The 16,493-nt window shown below is 37.1% G+C and overlaps 1 protein-coding gene across 2 annotated transcripts in view; it reads right to left on the reverse strand.

Moving 5' to 3' along the window:
• LOC126260904 (importin-7) overlaps positions 1 to 16,493 on the reverse strand; it is a 194,762-nt gene that overhangs the window by 65,276 nt on the left and 112,993 nt on the right. For both annotated transcript variants that reach the window (XM_049958362.1, XM_049958360.1), the window contains exon 15: positions 14,103 to 14,234. In XM_049958362.1, the coding sequence (XP_049814319.1) occupies positions 14,103 to 14,234 (132 nt within the window). The remainder of the gene's footprint in view (positions 1 to 14,102; positions 14,235 to 16,493) is intronic.

The following is a 16,493-nucleotide window of genomic DNA, read 5'->3' on the forward strand; positions in this document are numbered from 1 at the left end:
TTTGAAAGAACTATGGCTTTGTTTGTTCTCACAAAGGTTACATGACAAACTCTAAAATTTGTGCGTCCAATCATTTACAAACAAAAAAAGATACGAATTTCGCAAAAACTAGATCCTACACTTTCCGGTCTCTACTCTTAGATATCCCAATGGCTCTGAGTGGGCTATTGCTTATGCCTAAAAACTGATGACTCCTGCTCAAACTAGGTACTCTCAGATAGAAAAGAAAGCTTTGACTATTGTATATGCTATGAAGAAATTCCATCTTTTTCTCTACAGTACCAAATTCTACCTGGTCACCAATCACGAATCACTGGTTTTCTTATTCAGTCCTACTGCAATCATTACCAGATAAAGCATCACATCGCATTCAATGTTAGGCTCTTTTCCTTTTGCATTACAACTACGAGATTCATTTCTGCCCTATGAATCAACGTGCAAATGCCGACACTTTGTTTCGCCTGCTGGCCGGTCACGACCCAGGATCGGATCAGGAGGAATTGCTTTGTTTTGAAATTGATGTCACGGCACAGCACAAAGTTGATTGTTTTCCTGCGACTAACACAGGGATCGCGAAGGACGTAGCTTTGGATCTTGTTTTGCTGAAGGTTGTAACATTCGTACATGGTTGGCCAGATTCACCATCTTCTTGTGTTTCTGATCCCCTCCATAATTGTCATCTTTTGACATATTCTCTTTTTTGGCTAGTGTTCCGCTTTTAGACACGGACCAGGCTGCCCCTTGGATAGTGATCTCAGTGCTTCATTCAAGGGTTCTCCGTATGTTACATGCAAATCATTGGGGTGTATCACGCACGTAAGTGTTGGCCCGTTGACATGTTTTGGCCCAGTTTGGACAGTGACGGTACATGCCCCGTTGCCTCCTGTTCACACTGTGTGATGCACCAAGCAGCTCCCCGGGCTTCACGGTCTTCTTGGTCGTTACCATTGCATAAATGGGACTGTATGCAAGTGGATTTTGTTGGCCCCTTTCTCAACGCATATTGGCTGTTGGTCACCGACATATTTTAGTTTCCTGTACATCGTTCATTGAATTTCCACATTCACAACTGCCACCATCTAAAACTTTTCACTCTACGGCTTGCCCACGATGTTAAGTGTCCAATAATGGTCCACAACTTGACTAGAAGAAGGGATCGGTTGGTAGGACATGTTTTGAGGCATCAAGGGACCACAAATTTAGCATTGGAGGGCAACGTGGAGGGTAAAAATCGTAGAGGGAGACCAAGAGATCAATACACTAAGCAGATTCAGAAGGATGTAGGTTGTAGTCGGTACTGGGAGATGAAGAAGCTTGCACAGGATAGAGTAGCATGGAGAGCTGCATTAAACCAGTCTCAGGACTGAGGACCATAACAACAAAACAAACAATGGTCCACAATTTTCGTCGCAAGAGTTTTTGGCATTTTGCGATTTCTGTGGTATCCATCACATCCTTGTCCCACCATTCCATTCACAATCTAACGGTGAGGCGGAATGCCTAGTGCAAATGTTCAAAAGTCAGATTAAAAAGTACATGCTGCCTTAGATCGGTTGCTCTCCTCGTATTGTTTCAAGTCATTTGGCGAGGAGCCTGGTGGAGCTACTCAATGAGCGCCAGTCAACGACACTGCTACAGCTCCTCAGCATTTCCGATGTTGCCATATGGTTTAACATGGGAAGTCCATGCCCAAAGCACTTCAGACTGTACGCTCCCACTGCAGCATACCAGCTTAGCAAGAGCCCAGCAGATGAGTAGGACAGCAAGGGCCTCTCAAGAGTCTGAGCTCCCTAAGAGAGAAGGAATGCAGTGATGTGTGTGCGGTCTTTCAAAAGGCCATGCGTGCTGCAGTGCTATGTCATCCACAGAGGGTGCCTCAGGTAGGGGTAGGGGTAGGGGTAGGTGTGTGTGTGTGTGTGTGTGTGTGTGTGTGAGAGAGAGAGAGAGAGAGAGAGAGAGAGAGAGAGAGAGTCACTGTCAGGGCCCACCACGGGCCCCAGTCTACTTAAGACTAGCTGAGCCACACCCAGCCTCAGTTCTCTATATGTCTTGCTGCAGAATCTTTCTTACATACTGTGTTCCAGATGTTAACGGTACCGTGAAATAAAGTTGCGTTCTGTCTATTTGTCTTGTTGTACTTATATCTAATTACAACAGCAATCAATGACAAGAAATGAAGAGGCTATTTCTGAAACTTCTTATTAGTATTTTAAGTATTCATGTCCTCTGAAATTGAGATTGCATTAACACTTTGCATGCAGCCAATTACGGCGATTGCAAGAATGGGAATAGGCAGTGGATGTAATGTTACACCGTGCCAGTTACGACAATTTTCTGAGGTGCTGAAAGTATATTTATAGCTCCCACAAATGTATGAATTCTGCAAACATCGTAAATCCTACTGTGACCCCTAGAGGGCAGTACTGACATCACTGGAAAAATCAAGGTTTCTGAAGCCTCTGTTGTTGTTGCTTGCTTTGTAGGTGTTCGCTGGCATTCAAATTGTTTTATGAGTTATGTGCAGTGAAGAGGAAGAATGTTTGGTGGAAATGATTTTACAAAGTCCTTGCCAAGTCTGTAGATGATGAAAACTAATTACTTGACAATGACTCAAATTACATGTCATCTGCAAATAGTGGTGAGACTATAGACTGTTTTAACAGTTGAGTTCCGGCATATGTTCATCATATTTTCATGGATTGTGTTGTTGCTAATTAATGAAAAGTTGCTCCTGTTTCTTTTTTAGAACTTGATTAAGTTCACATGACCGTTTTCAGCCTTTGTATTAGACCATTATCAGGTGTATCAAACCGCAAAATATTGATACAATCGCAAGTAAACTGAGTGTGTCATAACTATAAAAACCATAAAAGCCAGTATTTGAAAACTGTTAACATGGTTTAGGTTAAAAAGAGTTTTCTGATGTGTTTCACAATTACACTGAATGTTTTTCAGATAAAATAGAAATAGTAAGTTATCAAACAGTAAAAAGTCTAATAGATTTAAGAAACATTTTGCACCCAATGACAATGAGAAAAATGGGTATGTTATAAAAATTAAAATCTGGAAACTATTAATACAGTACAGCCCCGTTAATACAAACTCGCTTAAGATGAACTCATGGTTAAACGGGTGGAGGGGGGAATTAATAATATTGATCCCAGCAGGAATACATTACTTCTTATGGGAAGTTTTATTGGTTAACATAAATTTCAGGTAATGCAAATTACGAGCTCTTTTTCAATCCCTAGCGTAATTAAATTTCATTGTAACACAAACTTCAAAAGTTACAATTTTTCAAGAGTTAATTTTTTCCAAAATGATTGCAAGGAAAAAGCTAACTACCCATTGCGGACATATTTTTAACGTACTGCACATCAGCGGCCATGATTATCACCTCAATAAGTAGCATGTACAGTACATTTAAATAAATTCAATAACATTTAGAAAAATTGGCAAAGAGGAAACAGACAGTGTTTATCATACAGGTAAAGCTTAAGATTCTAGATGAAGTGGACCACGGTACAAAGAAAACAGCAACTGTAGAGCAACTGGGAATTCCCAAATCTACTTTATCTACGATAATTAAGAAGAGAGAGAGAAAAACCATCAATGCTGATGTATAAGGTTCAAGAAACTAGTCTAAACGACTTTGTAGCGCTAAGTATGAAGACACTGCGACATTACGGCTAGAAATGGTTAAATCACGTATGTGCATCCAACATACTTTTAGTGGCTGAATGATTTAGTCCAAAACAAGTGATACTGTCAAAAACATAGGCATTGAAGACTTCAGATGTTCTGCTGGTTGGCTGTATTGGTTCCAATAGGGACATTCAATTTCATCTGTACAAATTTGTGGTGAAGCAAATAAACCTAATGAAGAAAGTGCGAACAGTCGGTTGCATGAATATGATCGAATGAGGGAAAGTACACTTCATGTGATGTGTTCGATATGGCTGAAACTGGGCTTTTCTACAAACTTTTTCCAAGTTCCACCTTGGAGATAAAATGTGATAATTTTCACAGTGGAGCAGACAGCAAACAATGTGTAATTGTTGCCCTTGTATGTGGTGCGAATGGCAGCGAGAAGTTTCGTCCTTGGGTCATTAGTATACCCGGGAAAGTGTTGTTTTACAAACATAAATGTGGACACCTTACCTTGAATTTACTCTCATCATAAGCAAGGTCTAATTGACTGCACATGACTTTGCAAGTGCTTAGTCTGAACAGTCAAATGGTTGCTCAAAACAGACATGCTCGTCTTACAGCGGACATATGTACTACCCATAACATACAGGATATGAATCTAAGCAGCATAAAGATCCAGTTGTTACCAAATGCAACAAGCTGCCTTCTTCCCTCAGTTTAGAACGATTTACTTCAACATCCCGCATCACTGCTGGGTTCATCGTTGTGAAATAACAAGATATTTTTGTCCCCACGAATATCAGTGAACCAGGCTTGAATTTTTTCCACAAAAGTAATGTAATTTGTGAGTACTTGCACTTTTACACTCACTTTATAGTGTTATAAGTCTACAGTAATGCAAAGTGATTGATACTGTAATATATTACACAAATGCATTTCGATAGGGACAGGAAAATTTTGTGAAAATGGCAACTTAAAAAATAGTTCAAAATCAACAGCTTTTTTTTTTAAACAAGATACTGTGAAATTTTTAATTTTGCCATATTAAAATATCATAAATCTGAGGATGGCAGTTCACTAATAAACTGATAGTTATTGAATGTTAAAACTGCAGTTCGACTTCTTATCTCCCCCCATGCCTGAGGTCTATGTACAATCTTGAACTGATGGTTCACTTCCTGTGCAACGAATTTTATGACAACAAAAATAGCACTGAAATTTGGCTTGAAAATACCACACTTGGGAAAACAACATCAAATCTGACTAAAATGCAACACTGAGTTTGGAAAATAAAATAAAAACCAAAGTTGGCATGGAAATGCCAAATCTGGCAAAAACAACACCAACTTTGATAGAAAACGACACCGAAAAGTGGCAAAACAAGACACAGAATTTAGGAAAAAATAACAAATTTGGCAAAAGTATTAACTAATTTGCAAAAAGTAACAATGTATCTGACACAAAATAATACCAATTTTGGTCATAAAACAATTTTTTCTTGTCCTTAACTTTTGATATGTTTCAGAATTACAATTGCACATTTTTAAAATAAAAGCTGAAGTAATTATTTGGAATTAATAAAAGTGTAAAATACTTGCAAGGTAAGACCTTCAACAAGTGAAATTTGAACCATTAGGAACTACTGAGACTAGTACAGTTTGGACCCATCATCATCAACTGCTTGGAAAAGTTTGTAAACAAACAACTAGCAGAAAATCTTTAAAGGAAGTTGTCAATAACTAGGCAGTAGATATCAAATGAACTGGTGCTCCTTAACATGCATTGATCATTTAGTGCCTTTCCCTTGGCTTTTTTCACGGGTGTACAAATTTCTTTCTCTTCATAAATATCCATAAAGTAGCTCCTCTTCATTGCATGAAGGATTACAGGATTGTTTTCAATATTGTGCCTTGCGACTATCTTGTGAAATGCGAATGTGGCTTTGTTATTTATGATGTTTTCTTTTCAATTCCGTGTGTTCCTTATACCACATTTTAAAATTTCTTCCAGTTTGCCTAATGTAACTCACATAACAGGCAGGCAGTGAATTTTATACATGCAATTGTTTTAGCATATGTCACATGCAGTATTAATGTAATGTATCAACCTGTAGCTTCCCAGGTGATTTTTTTGTCACACACTGTCCACACACATTGCATCCAGCAATTTCAGTGAAAATTCAGTTTTTTTATGTAAAAGGTTTCACTTATATTGCACAATAAACATATGCAAATAAATTAAAAAGCTTATTTTTACAGGATGGGGGAACGCCTTTAAATAGGGAACTGCATAAAATGCAACAAAAGCTCAAATACCCTGCATTCTAAATTTAACTTTTTGCTAGTTTTTTGTTTGTTATATGTGTAGTAACAAAAATGTAAGAAACTAAAAAAATTACACTAGAACTTTTCAGGTTTTTAGATTCCTTCAGAGAAGTTGTCTTTGGACTCATTGCAAATTTTTGTAGAGCATTCAAAGCATATTGGCTTCTTGCAATAAAGGCAAACACAAGGCACACTCCTTTTGTTTTCTGGGTTAGAGGTGAAGATGTTTTCAAGTTTTATAATCTTTCTACAATGACTTCTGCTCTTGATTCAACTACACCTAAAACATGGCAAATGGATGCATGATGTTTGCAGTGTACGTCAGTGTTGTTTACTAGCTTTTCCATCTGTGGTGTCACCTATGAGTTTACAAGCTCCTTCCAAAAGTTAAAGAAGCAGAGTTAATGCTGCCTGTGTAGGAGTTGTGAAGGACAAACAAATTCACCCCAATTATGTCCAACATGCAGAAAAACAATGCAACTGGCCATCACTGAGTACATCGCGCAGTTGAATACTTGCACACTTCTCATCTAGGACATCAACACTACCTTTAGTGTGATTAGATTATGGAATTATTTTTGGTTTATCTGTATCACCAGCTTTACATTCATCATGATGCATAGCTGAAATTAGAATCACAACCCTACCCTTCTTTGGCACAAATGAAACTTGTCTTAGATGATGCTTGAATGCATACATAGGAGAACCACCTTCCTTGCATCTTACAGGTAAGAATTCTTTTGGAATTTCTATCTTTTTCCCTAACATTCCTATGTACATTAGTTCTCTTGATTTGAGACTTGTTGCTAACTTGACTGAGTTAAACTAGTTGTCTGCACTAGTATTGTGGTTAGTCTGTTCAATTGGTTTAGCTAGATTACAGCCTGAACTGGTATTTGGAACTGTTTTCCACTGAACTTAGATTTTTATCCATCTACATCAATTCCTGTGTAAACACATGCATTAAACAGATAAACAGTGTAAGCATCAGTAAGACACTCGACTCTAAGACGTATTTGCCTGGTTTCTTCGGAATGTACATTTTGAATCTTCATTTACCACAAAATGATATAATATTTATAATAAGAAACTGAAATGTGTTATGCTATTTCTTAAGGCCAACGAGTCCTTTTACGGACACACCCTAAATCGACAAAATTTGGCAAACTGAGTAAGAAGTGGCAATTATTCAGGGTCATATGTAATTTCCAAAATACAATACCCTGGAACATGCGGATTAGTCTATGAAAAAACTGGCAGAGACAAGGGTCCCCACCCTCACAAAGATATAAAAGCTTTTATAGAATGATGAAGCTAGGTAGCAATTTTTCTTTCTATCACCAGTTCATAGTGTATATAACTAAGTGTAATTTTTGTTCTGGAATGTATTTTAAGATAAAGGAATTTGTCAGGCACAAGTAATTCTTTTCATTTGTACATGTAATCATAAAATTAACACAATAAGAAATAATACACCACTTCATGCGAAACGAAAGTATAAGCAAAATTAGCTTATGGCTCATCTGTCTGTGCTCAACAATATGCGCTGAGGTCAGTAGTAGGAGAGGAGGCATTGACCTGTGTGCATGCACAATAGACTGGCAGAATGTGCAACGAAGTAGGAATGCAGTATGTACAAGTACTTAACTTAAATACAAAGTAAATGGAAATACTAAGCAATTGCATCTACTAAGAACTAAGGAAGCTATTGATGTATGTACACAGAGATTCAATTAAATACTGAGCTATATACAACATATTTACAAGCAAAAGGAAGCATTATGAAAAATTATATGAGACGTCGAAGTTAGGAGGAAATTACAAAATACCGTAAGTAATGTCAAATAATTTTCTTTGCATGGTAAATAATCATAAAGGGTAACAGAATGAACGAATGTCTATGAATTTAAATGAAGTCTGGAAATATCTGTGGACGGATGTAATGGTCAAATGTATCAGTGGCCACTGAGCTACTTAATGCAATTAGTTTTAGTTTAGTTTTAAGTTTTTTTCTTTCAGCGACCAATGCATCATCACAGCACAGAAGAAGAGAATTACGTCAGGAGTAGCAGGTACAAAGTAAAGAAACAGGCCACACCTCGAATAAACAATTTAGTTATAAGGATATGACAGTGAAAAATAAAAATATGCATCATCACAGTCTATCTCCATGACATTTATCAGAACCGATTTTGCTGCAGAGTACACATAAATATTTAAGCATGTGATTTTTCAAAAACCAATTAATTTTTGTCATGTTACATGAAAGCTTGAATAATGACATGTCCATGTATTTGAGAAAGGTAAGTCATATTTCACACTAAGATATGGGTGAATTGAAGTAAATAGCACTAGCACATGAAGAAACAGCATGATACTATGTGAATGACTAGTCAGTACACATTATTTCCAAGAAACAAAAGTTCCTTGACAATTAGCCCATGACTGTACAAGTAAGATTTCCTCATAATCCTTGAACCAGTAGATGAGTATTTCCTTTCTTCCCTCCCAAACAAAGGAGGCGGCACCAAGTGTAGTTAGACCAACAATGCATAATGTATTACAACATTTGACCGCTGTTAAATCTTGTACAATTTTCTGACAGTGGAGCCAATGGATCGTTTTGCTAGCACTCTAAACAGGTTACAAGGCCACTGAATGTCAAGCATGTTAGAAGTATGCCAAACTGGTTTAATGATTTGTAATCTTCTCTGTAGGATTTAGAAATAGCTGAATAAAATAACAAACCAACAAAAAAGGCTTTTAGTTCACACCAGCCAGGAAAAACAAATTGGTCTTTATTTTTACACCGTTCCAATTCTGAATTACATTCACTATCAAATTCATCATCACTATCTGGTCAAACACAAACTTCCTAAACTGTCCTCAAACCATTTTAAAACCATACCCTCAAAGTGAGGGTCTGTAACATGAACAGCAGGTGAAGACCCGGCTGTCGAATCTGTAACACAGAAGTCCCAGATGCAGTCTTGAGAGACTGCTAGCATGAAAGGTCGAGTAAAGGGTATTGGTTCAAGTCAAGTTCAAGTGGCTATTGACAAAGGAAATCATGGCAGTGCTAGCTATCTGCGAGATTGCACCTGAGACTTTAAAGTGTTAAAAGACATCAAAATGACAGTTAGGAGTTATAAGCAATATGTCCAACATATTTTTAGGAAGGTTACTTAGTCTGTTTGAGACCTGGCCATTGAAAGAAAATGAAACAACCAACTTATTGTTTTTACAATTCATCAAATTGTAAATTGCATCAATGACCACGCTAAGTTAGCCATTATTCCGTGCTATATTTCACAACCAAGTTCGAACTCAACTTCCTTGGCCTGTAGTGGCAGTTTAAGGAGTATGTTTATCACTGAAGGCCTTTTGACACTGAGAAGATGGCATGATGTGGATGGAATTATGACGGCGGAAGATGCAGGCTTACGAAAAATGTCAAAAGTAAGCCTGTGTTCATTCATGGTGATAAAAAGATGTAAGAAATTAGTACTGTTTATCCTGCTGGTGCATGACCGTAAGAGTATTCTCATTATGCATTACACTAAATAAATTTGTGAACTGATTATTTCTTGTTGTGAGCCACGGAGTAAGATGAAGATGTCAATATAATGTTTGTAGTACACTATACAAGCCCTTGAATGATGATTGAAGAATTTGTTCTCCAAGCGACTGACAAAAATATTTGACAGTGTACCTGCCAATGGAGATCCCAAAACTAATCCTTTTGAAGGTAGAACAATTAATAGAAAATTCAGGATGGAATAATGACAAATTTGTGAAAGAAGATCTTGTCCTGAAATGCAACATACTGTTAATTTAGTATTATTTCCATAATTTGATAACTTCAGGGGCGAGTGCCCCAGGGGAAAATGTCCTGTGTGTTAGTAAACTATTTTTAAATTATAGTTATCATTTTATTTATAGGAATATTTGTATACACGTTTCCTATATGGAACGAGATATGTCTTACATTATTAGGAATGCAAATCAAACAGTTTCCGTAAGTTCATAACAGGATTTTCTTTTCTTCAGAGTAATTTTTCCGGAAAGTATAATAATCTTTTACAGAGTTTTTCTCTAATAAGTAGCTAGATTTGCCTATAACATTAACTACTGATTGGGAGCATTGTTCTTGGGTGTCCAGTTTGCAAACACATAAAAGTGTTCTACGATTCAATATTTTCAAGCAGTCTTTTTTTTTATTGTTAAACAGAAGATAACAACTGTCTATAGCTTTCCTGATTTCTGCCTGAAGATTATTTGTTGGGTTATTAATTATTTTTATAATATTTTCTGAGCATAATTTTTTGTCTTTCTCAATATAATCCTGACTATACGCAATAACCAAGGTGTTTACCTTATCTATATGGTGATCAAAGCATTATGCTGTTTTCATTTCTGATTTAAGTCGCAACATACAGAATCCTGTTATGTGTCAGTTTACAGCTTTAGTTACAATTCTGTTGACTCTTCGAGCTAATCACAATCACAATTGTTCTGTTTTATTTAATTTTATAGAGTCTATTGCTATTTTGGCATGACATAATAAGTTTCTAATTGCTTCTTTCCCATAATGGGCTGAGGGCAGAATTTCAAGCCTTTATGTAAAAGTAACCGCAGTTTTACTTAATAATACAGCTGATAAAATTTTAGCAAAGTCAAAAAATTACGTTCCATTAAATGAACGTTGTACAAACTTAAATTTAAGAGCTCTTTTTCCTTATAAAAATCCACGATTTCACTTCTTATCCAAAGTATTTCTTGTTTTCATTCTGTTAAGTGAGCTGCACTTGAGCTTTGTTTTATCCTAACTATGACTTAATTGGCAATATTATGAAAAGGGAAGTTGCCACTCACCATATAGCGGAGATGCTGAGCCGCCGTTAGGCACAACAAAAAGTGTGGCTTCAGTTGCCTGAGACTGCAGTCGTGTGTGTGTGTGTGTGTGTGTGTGTGTGTGTGTGTGTACTGTTTCTACTGTTGACAAAGGCTTTAATGGCCAAAAGCTTATTTATGACAGCCTTTTTGTTGTGCCCATATGTGACTCAGCAGCTCTGCTATATGGCGAGTGGCAACTTTCATAATATTGTTACATTCCATCCATTGTTTGACTTAATTAGGGTTTATATTTAGCATTGAACATGCCTTGTTAAATTTTACATGGGCAGTAACTAAAAAGACATATCTTCAGTTTCTTGATGGTGAGTACAGCCCGTCTTGCTCAGTTAGGCTTTCTAATTATTAGTTTTCTACTTCTGGATGATGCTAATTCCACAATTGCTGTTCAATTAATGAAAAGCCATGCCAGTTGCTTTTTTTTTTATCTTTATCAAGTTCATATAACCAATTTCTGGATTACCTATGGGATCTCCAGTGGCAGGTGCACTGGCAGATATTTTTGCCAATCACTCGGAAAACAAATTCTTCAGGCATCGCCTTTGGGCTTGTACAGTGTACTACAAACATTATGTTGACGACATTCTCATTTTACTCCGTGGCTCACAACAAGAAGTGATCAGTTCGCAAATGTATAAGGGGCATTCAAATGAAACCCGTTCACTAGAAATGGTGACCATTTTACTAACTCAAAAATGTAGTTATACACAGTAAACATACTCAAAAATAGTCACCACAACTGTTTGCTCATTTATCCCATTTTGACACTAGCCTGTCGATTCCATCCTTGAAGAAGCTAGAAGGCTGCCGTCTGATCCAGGCCTGGACCCAGTCTCTCAGCTCATCATCAGTTGCGAATTGATGCCCGCGAATAGCTTGTTTTAGAGGTCCAAATATGTGAAATTAACTTGGTGATAGGTCAGGACTGTACGATGGATGTTCCAGCATTTCCCACTAGAACTGCTGCAATGTCGTCTTCAGCGCATTGACCGTGCGTGGGCGGGCATCATCATGCAGGAGGATAATGCCACTGGACAACATGTCTTGGTGTTTCAACTTGATGGCTTGTCTAAGGTTCTGTAAAGAGGCTTGATAACGCTGATCATCATGACCTTACCAGAACTGGTGTGCATGGCTTTTGATTTCTTTGGAGGTAGTGAAGCCGCATGTTTCCACTGCTTACTCTGACGCCTGCTTTCCGGTTCACAATGGTGACACCATGTTTCATTACCTGTGACAATATGCGACAGAAAGCTGTATTCCTCCACATGATAACATTGCAGTTAACTCAAAGACAGTGCCATTCGAGTATTGCGCTGTTCGACGGTCGGTTGGTGGGGAACGCACTGTGCACAAATTTTTCAAAAGTTCAAGTGTTGATGCATTATGGATTGGGCGATGCCCATGCTAATACCCTGTAAACAATGCATCTTGTCCACAGTGATTCTGCGGTTGTCTAAGACTGAAACATTCACTTTCACAACCATTTCCGGTGTGATGACACAGCGAGTCTGTCCCGGACGAGCATCACCTTCCAGTGACTCGCAACCCTCAAAGTATCATTTATGCCATTCCACAACACTTAGACTGTTCTCACCATACACAGCCTCCATCTGTCGATGCATTTCATTATCTCCAACCCCCTCCACTGCCAAAAATTGAATCACTCCTCCTGCCTGCATGTACGGTAGTGGACGATAACTTGTGTGACCACCTTCTGTTTGGGATGAAACCACAATGACACTATGCAACACCACACAGTGCGCACGCGTCTGTCTCTCTACCAATAGATGGCTCCACCATACTCGCAGTTACGTGGTGCCACCTTACATATAAGGCAAAGGTAGACGCACTGACAAAGTTTTTACAGTTGAGCACCAGCAGGACACACAGTAACAATTCCTTAGATCTTTTGATCACCATGAATGAAAATGGACAGGTTTTTGGCATTTATGATAAGCCTCAATCTTCTGTCATTATTCCAGCCACATCATACCATAATGCTCCTTATGAAAAGGCCTTCAGCAATGAACAGACTCCTCAGACTGCCATTACCAGCTAAAAAATTTGCGTAGGAATTCGGCTGTGAAATATAGCCAGTCGTATGTTTAAATACTTTAGCACGGAGTCGATGATGCGCCAAGCTATGCTAGAGCCTAAAAAGCTTCCGGTGGTTCAAATTTTTTTTCGGTGGAGGTCATACTTTTATGCTCGACTGACACCTTGTTCATTGCAAGTATTTTACAATTTTATTAATCCCAAATAATTCATTTCACCTTTTATTTAAAAATTATAGAATCATAATTTTGAAACATGCAGAATATAATTCTTAAACTAAAGTACGTTAGCAATTTTTTTTGATTGTATGTTTTTATAATTACAGCACATCCATTTTTCTCTGGATTTCATTGGGCTCTTTTAAATCCAATTGACCAGCACTGTTATCATTAGACATTGCTACCCACAGCAAAACGAAAATTATATATTATTTCTGCACTTTCACTGTACAAACATAAGCGTTGTGTCTCATCTACTACAAAAAACAAATCTATCTATATGCCCATCATATTATGTATTAACATTTGGATGTGAGTTTAATAAATTTCTAAAAATGCACCTGGAATGGCTTTTCATTAAATGAACAACAGCATCAGCATCATCCAGACATGGATAAACTAATAATTCTTATGAATCATTCAACAGCAGGTAGATCATGAAATGAGCCCGACCATATGACTGCTGTTAACGTAATGTTGGACTCTGCACCTGCCCTGTTTCAAGTTGTGACACCGCACTCTATTAGGAAAGAAATTTGATTATGTGCATTTGTGATGTAAACTGGCTATAAAAGATATTTAAACAGAGAACTACACATTTCTACACACTAGTCATACCTTAAAAAGGAAATAATACACGAGTTTTGAGGAAAAACTATCGATAACAGGAGGCAGTTAAAACATCTTTCATGAAACAAATACAGGTGATAGATCTTTCACATTTTGTCTGAATAAAGACTGTAAATGCAATGAATGTCCCTTTCTCTGAGCGCTAACCAGCAATTTGCTACATACATTTATGTAAGTCATATAAAATGAGTGATATGTTAAGGCTATTCAATTCTTTGTCTTCTGCTAATAAAATTTCCAAAATTACTACCGTAAATTGTATCCAAAAGCACATGCTATATGGATTTATAACAGTAGAATTACTTACAGCCTTGCACATGTTGTACATTGCAAGCACATAATTTTCATTGGAGAGGAAGGTAGCTGTGTCTACAGTTACGTAATTATGCAGAGCTGGCATCATATCAGTAAAGTAATCAAATCCATCCTTCTGGAACACCTGAAAAATACAATACAGCTTGTAAAAAGATAACCAACAATGTCTGTAGGCACCTTGCTACATGTAACATCCAAAAGCTAGCAAAATTTTTATGGCAAATATAAAGATTTAAAAAAAAGATCAAATCTTGTTTGCTGTAGTACAAGTGAACAGTTCAAAAGAATTACATATTTCCAACTTCAATTTACCTCAAAGCTCACTGCGACCATAAATTTCAGAACTACACTAAACAAATTCAATAGAATTACTCATCAGTACAAAGAATAAATCTACAAGTCCCATCATTTGAGAGTTACTCTTCCAGAAGGTAATACTAACATTGGCAAGCAGAGATATGCAACTCCTAGACTTCTGCCATTAGTGTTTCATATAAAAATAGGGAGACGGGGGAGAGGGGGGAAGGGGGTGTGAGGGGAGGGGGGAAAGAGGGGAGAGGATGGAAAAAATGCCACTTAACAACTTATGCGAAGACAGAAAAATGAAATGTTCTGGTGAAACCACTATTAATCACATTGGCTTGAACAGCATTCCAAAATAAAACAATGTATATATCCTATGTAACATATATACCCGAGTGTAAGATAACCCCCTTTCTTTTAATTGGCTCCTTGAGAAAAATTCATTTTTAACATATTCTGACTAATCAAAATTGCAAACTGTTTTATTGACATAAAGCATCTGCCAAAAAGGTAACATTATATCTATTCTAAACTTATGGAATTTATTGTCTACGTTTTGATAATTCTAGGAGAAATAAAACAAACAAAATGAAATGGTTACAGTAATTTTCAGACTGTTTTCTTTTCTACCTTTTTTTGTTTACTAACCCCAGTCTTTGGTATCACATTTGTAAATCATCATCATTATAACAACACATCTGTGAAATTTATATCTTCATAACTATTTGGCAGTTTTGTCCGAATATGTTGTTATTTCTGAGGCTGATGTTATAGTGGGACCTGTGAACACAGCTGTTTTTTCTTCTTCAAAATGCATATTGGATTTCGTTCCTACACTGATGTGAGAATGTTCAGTCTCTTGCTTCCAAACATATTTCCTGCCCACCGCTCTCTCATTGGCTGTGTAGAAACAGCTGACACACCCCCTTTAATTCCTATCATATCTCATGGCGAGCAACAACATTGCAGCAAGAAACATATATGTATGCCACAGGCCCCCATCTAGGTTTTTACCATCACCAGCAAAAATGAATACTACTGTTGAGTATTTGCCCTGTTTTTAAGTCAGTCTGTTTCCGACTACAAATAGATTCAAGCAGATCGCAGTTTAAATGCAGTAGATGCACATAAAAAGAGAATTAACCCTAGGACTCACTCTGCTAAAATTTGTCATACATGACCCCAATCAATATATAATTGACTGTGTGTACTAATCATTCAGAGAACTACGTACTGTCGTTTAATACTGTTTGTTTACATTTTATTTATTATTTAGACACATTTCACAGCTTTTTTAACAGGTATGTACATAGTAGAATTAAATTACACATGGCAGAGTAATTGCATATCAGAAGTTACAATATTACTCTAAGTCATAATTTGTTTCACTCATAAATGTTTCACAATGGCTTCAAATTTACAGAAAATGTGATGAACAACTCAACAGGAAACATAATTCTAACCGGAATCCGTACCATAGTCATCTGCACATATTTTGCAAGTAGTAACTATTTCAGAATGTTCCTTGCAAACAAATTTGTTACACCTTTTGCATGTTGAACTGTATTTTGTGTCCTTTGATCGGGGGCAAATGGAGCATCTGCCTCGCTTTCTATTCTGATTGTTGGGTATTTCGTCTGGATGTCTATTGTCTAACAGATCATCAAATCCACACCGTTTGATACTGCTAATAATATCCTTGTTCCTTGCTTGTTGTAAACTCGAACGACGTTCCACTTGGGGCTTTGCCATTTCTTTGGCCAACTTCTTTAGAAAAAGACGTCTCTCTGTTTTTTTTCAACAGCAACACAGAAGAGTCTGTAGGCATTGAGTGCAGCTAGATCGACAAGATCATAAAATACTGCTAATGGCCAACATTTTGTACCCTTTTTCACAGAATAGTAAGAGCTCATTTGATCTAGCGTATCAACACCTGATTTTGTTGAGTTGTAATACAACACTACTTCTGGTTTTCGTTTCAAGTTGTTTTCTTTGGGCACTTCAAATGATTGATGTTGTGTTGACAGGAGTAGCACAGCCTTATTTCTTTTTGGAACATACGAAACTAATAGGGTTTTAC

The sequence above is a fragment of the Schistocerca nitens genome, chromosome 5 (assembly GCF_023898315.1).
Source record: "Schistocerca nitens isolate TAMUIC-IGC-003100 chromosome 5, iqSchNite1.1, whole genome shotgun sequence".
NCBI lineage: Eukaryota > Metazoa > Arthropoda > Insecta > Orthoptera > Acrididae > Schistocerca > Schistocerca nitens.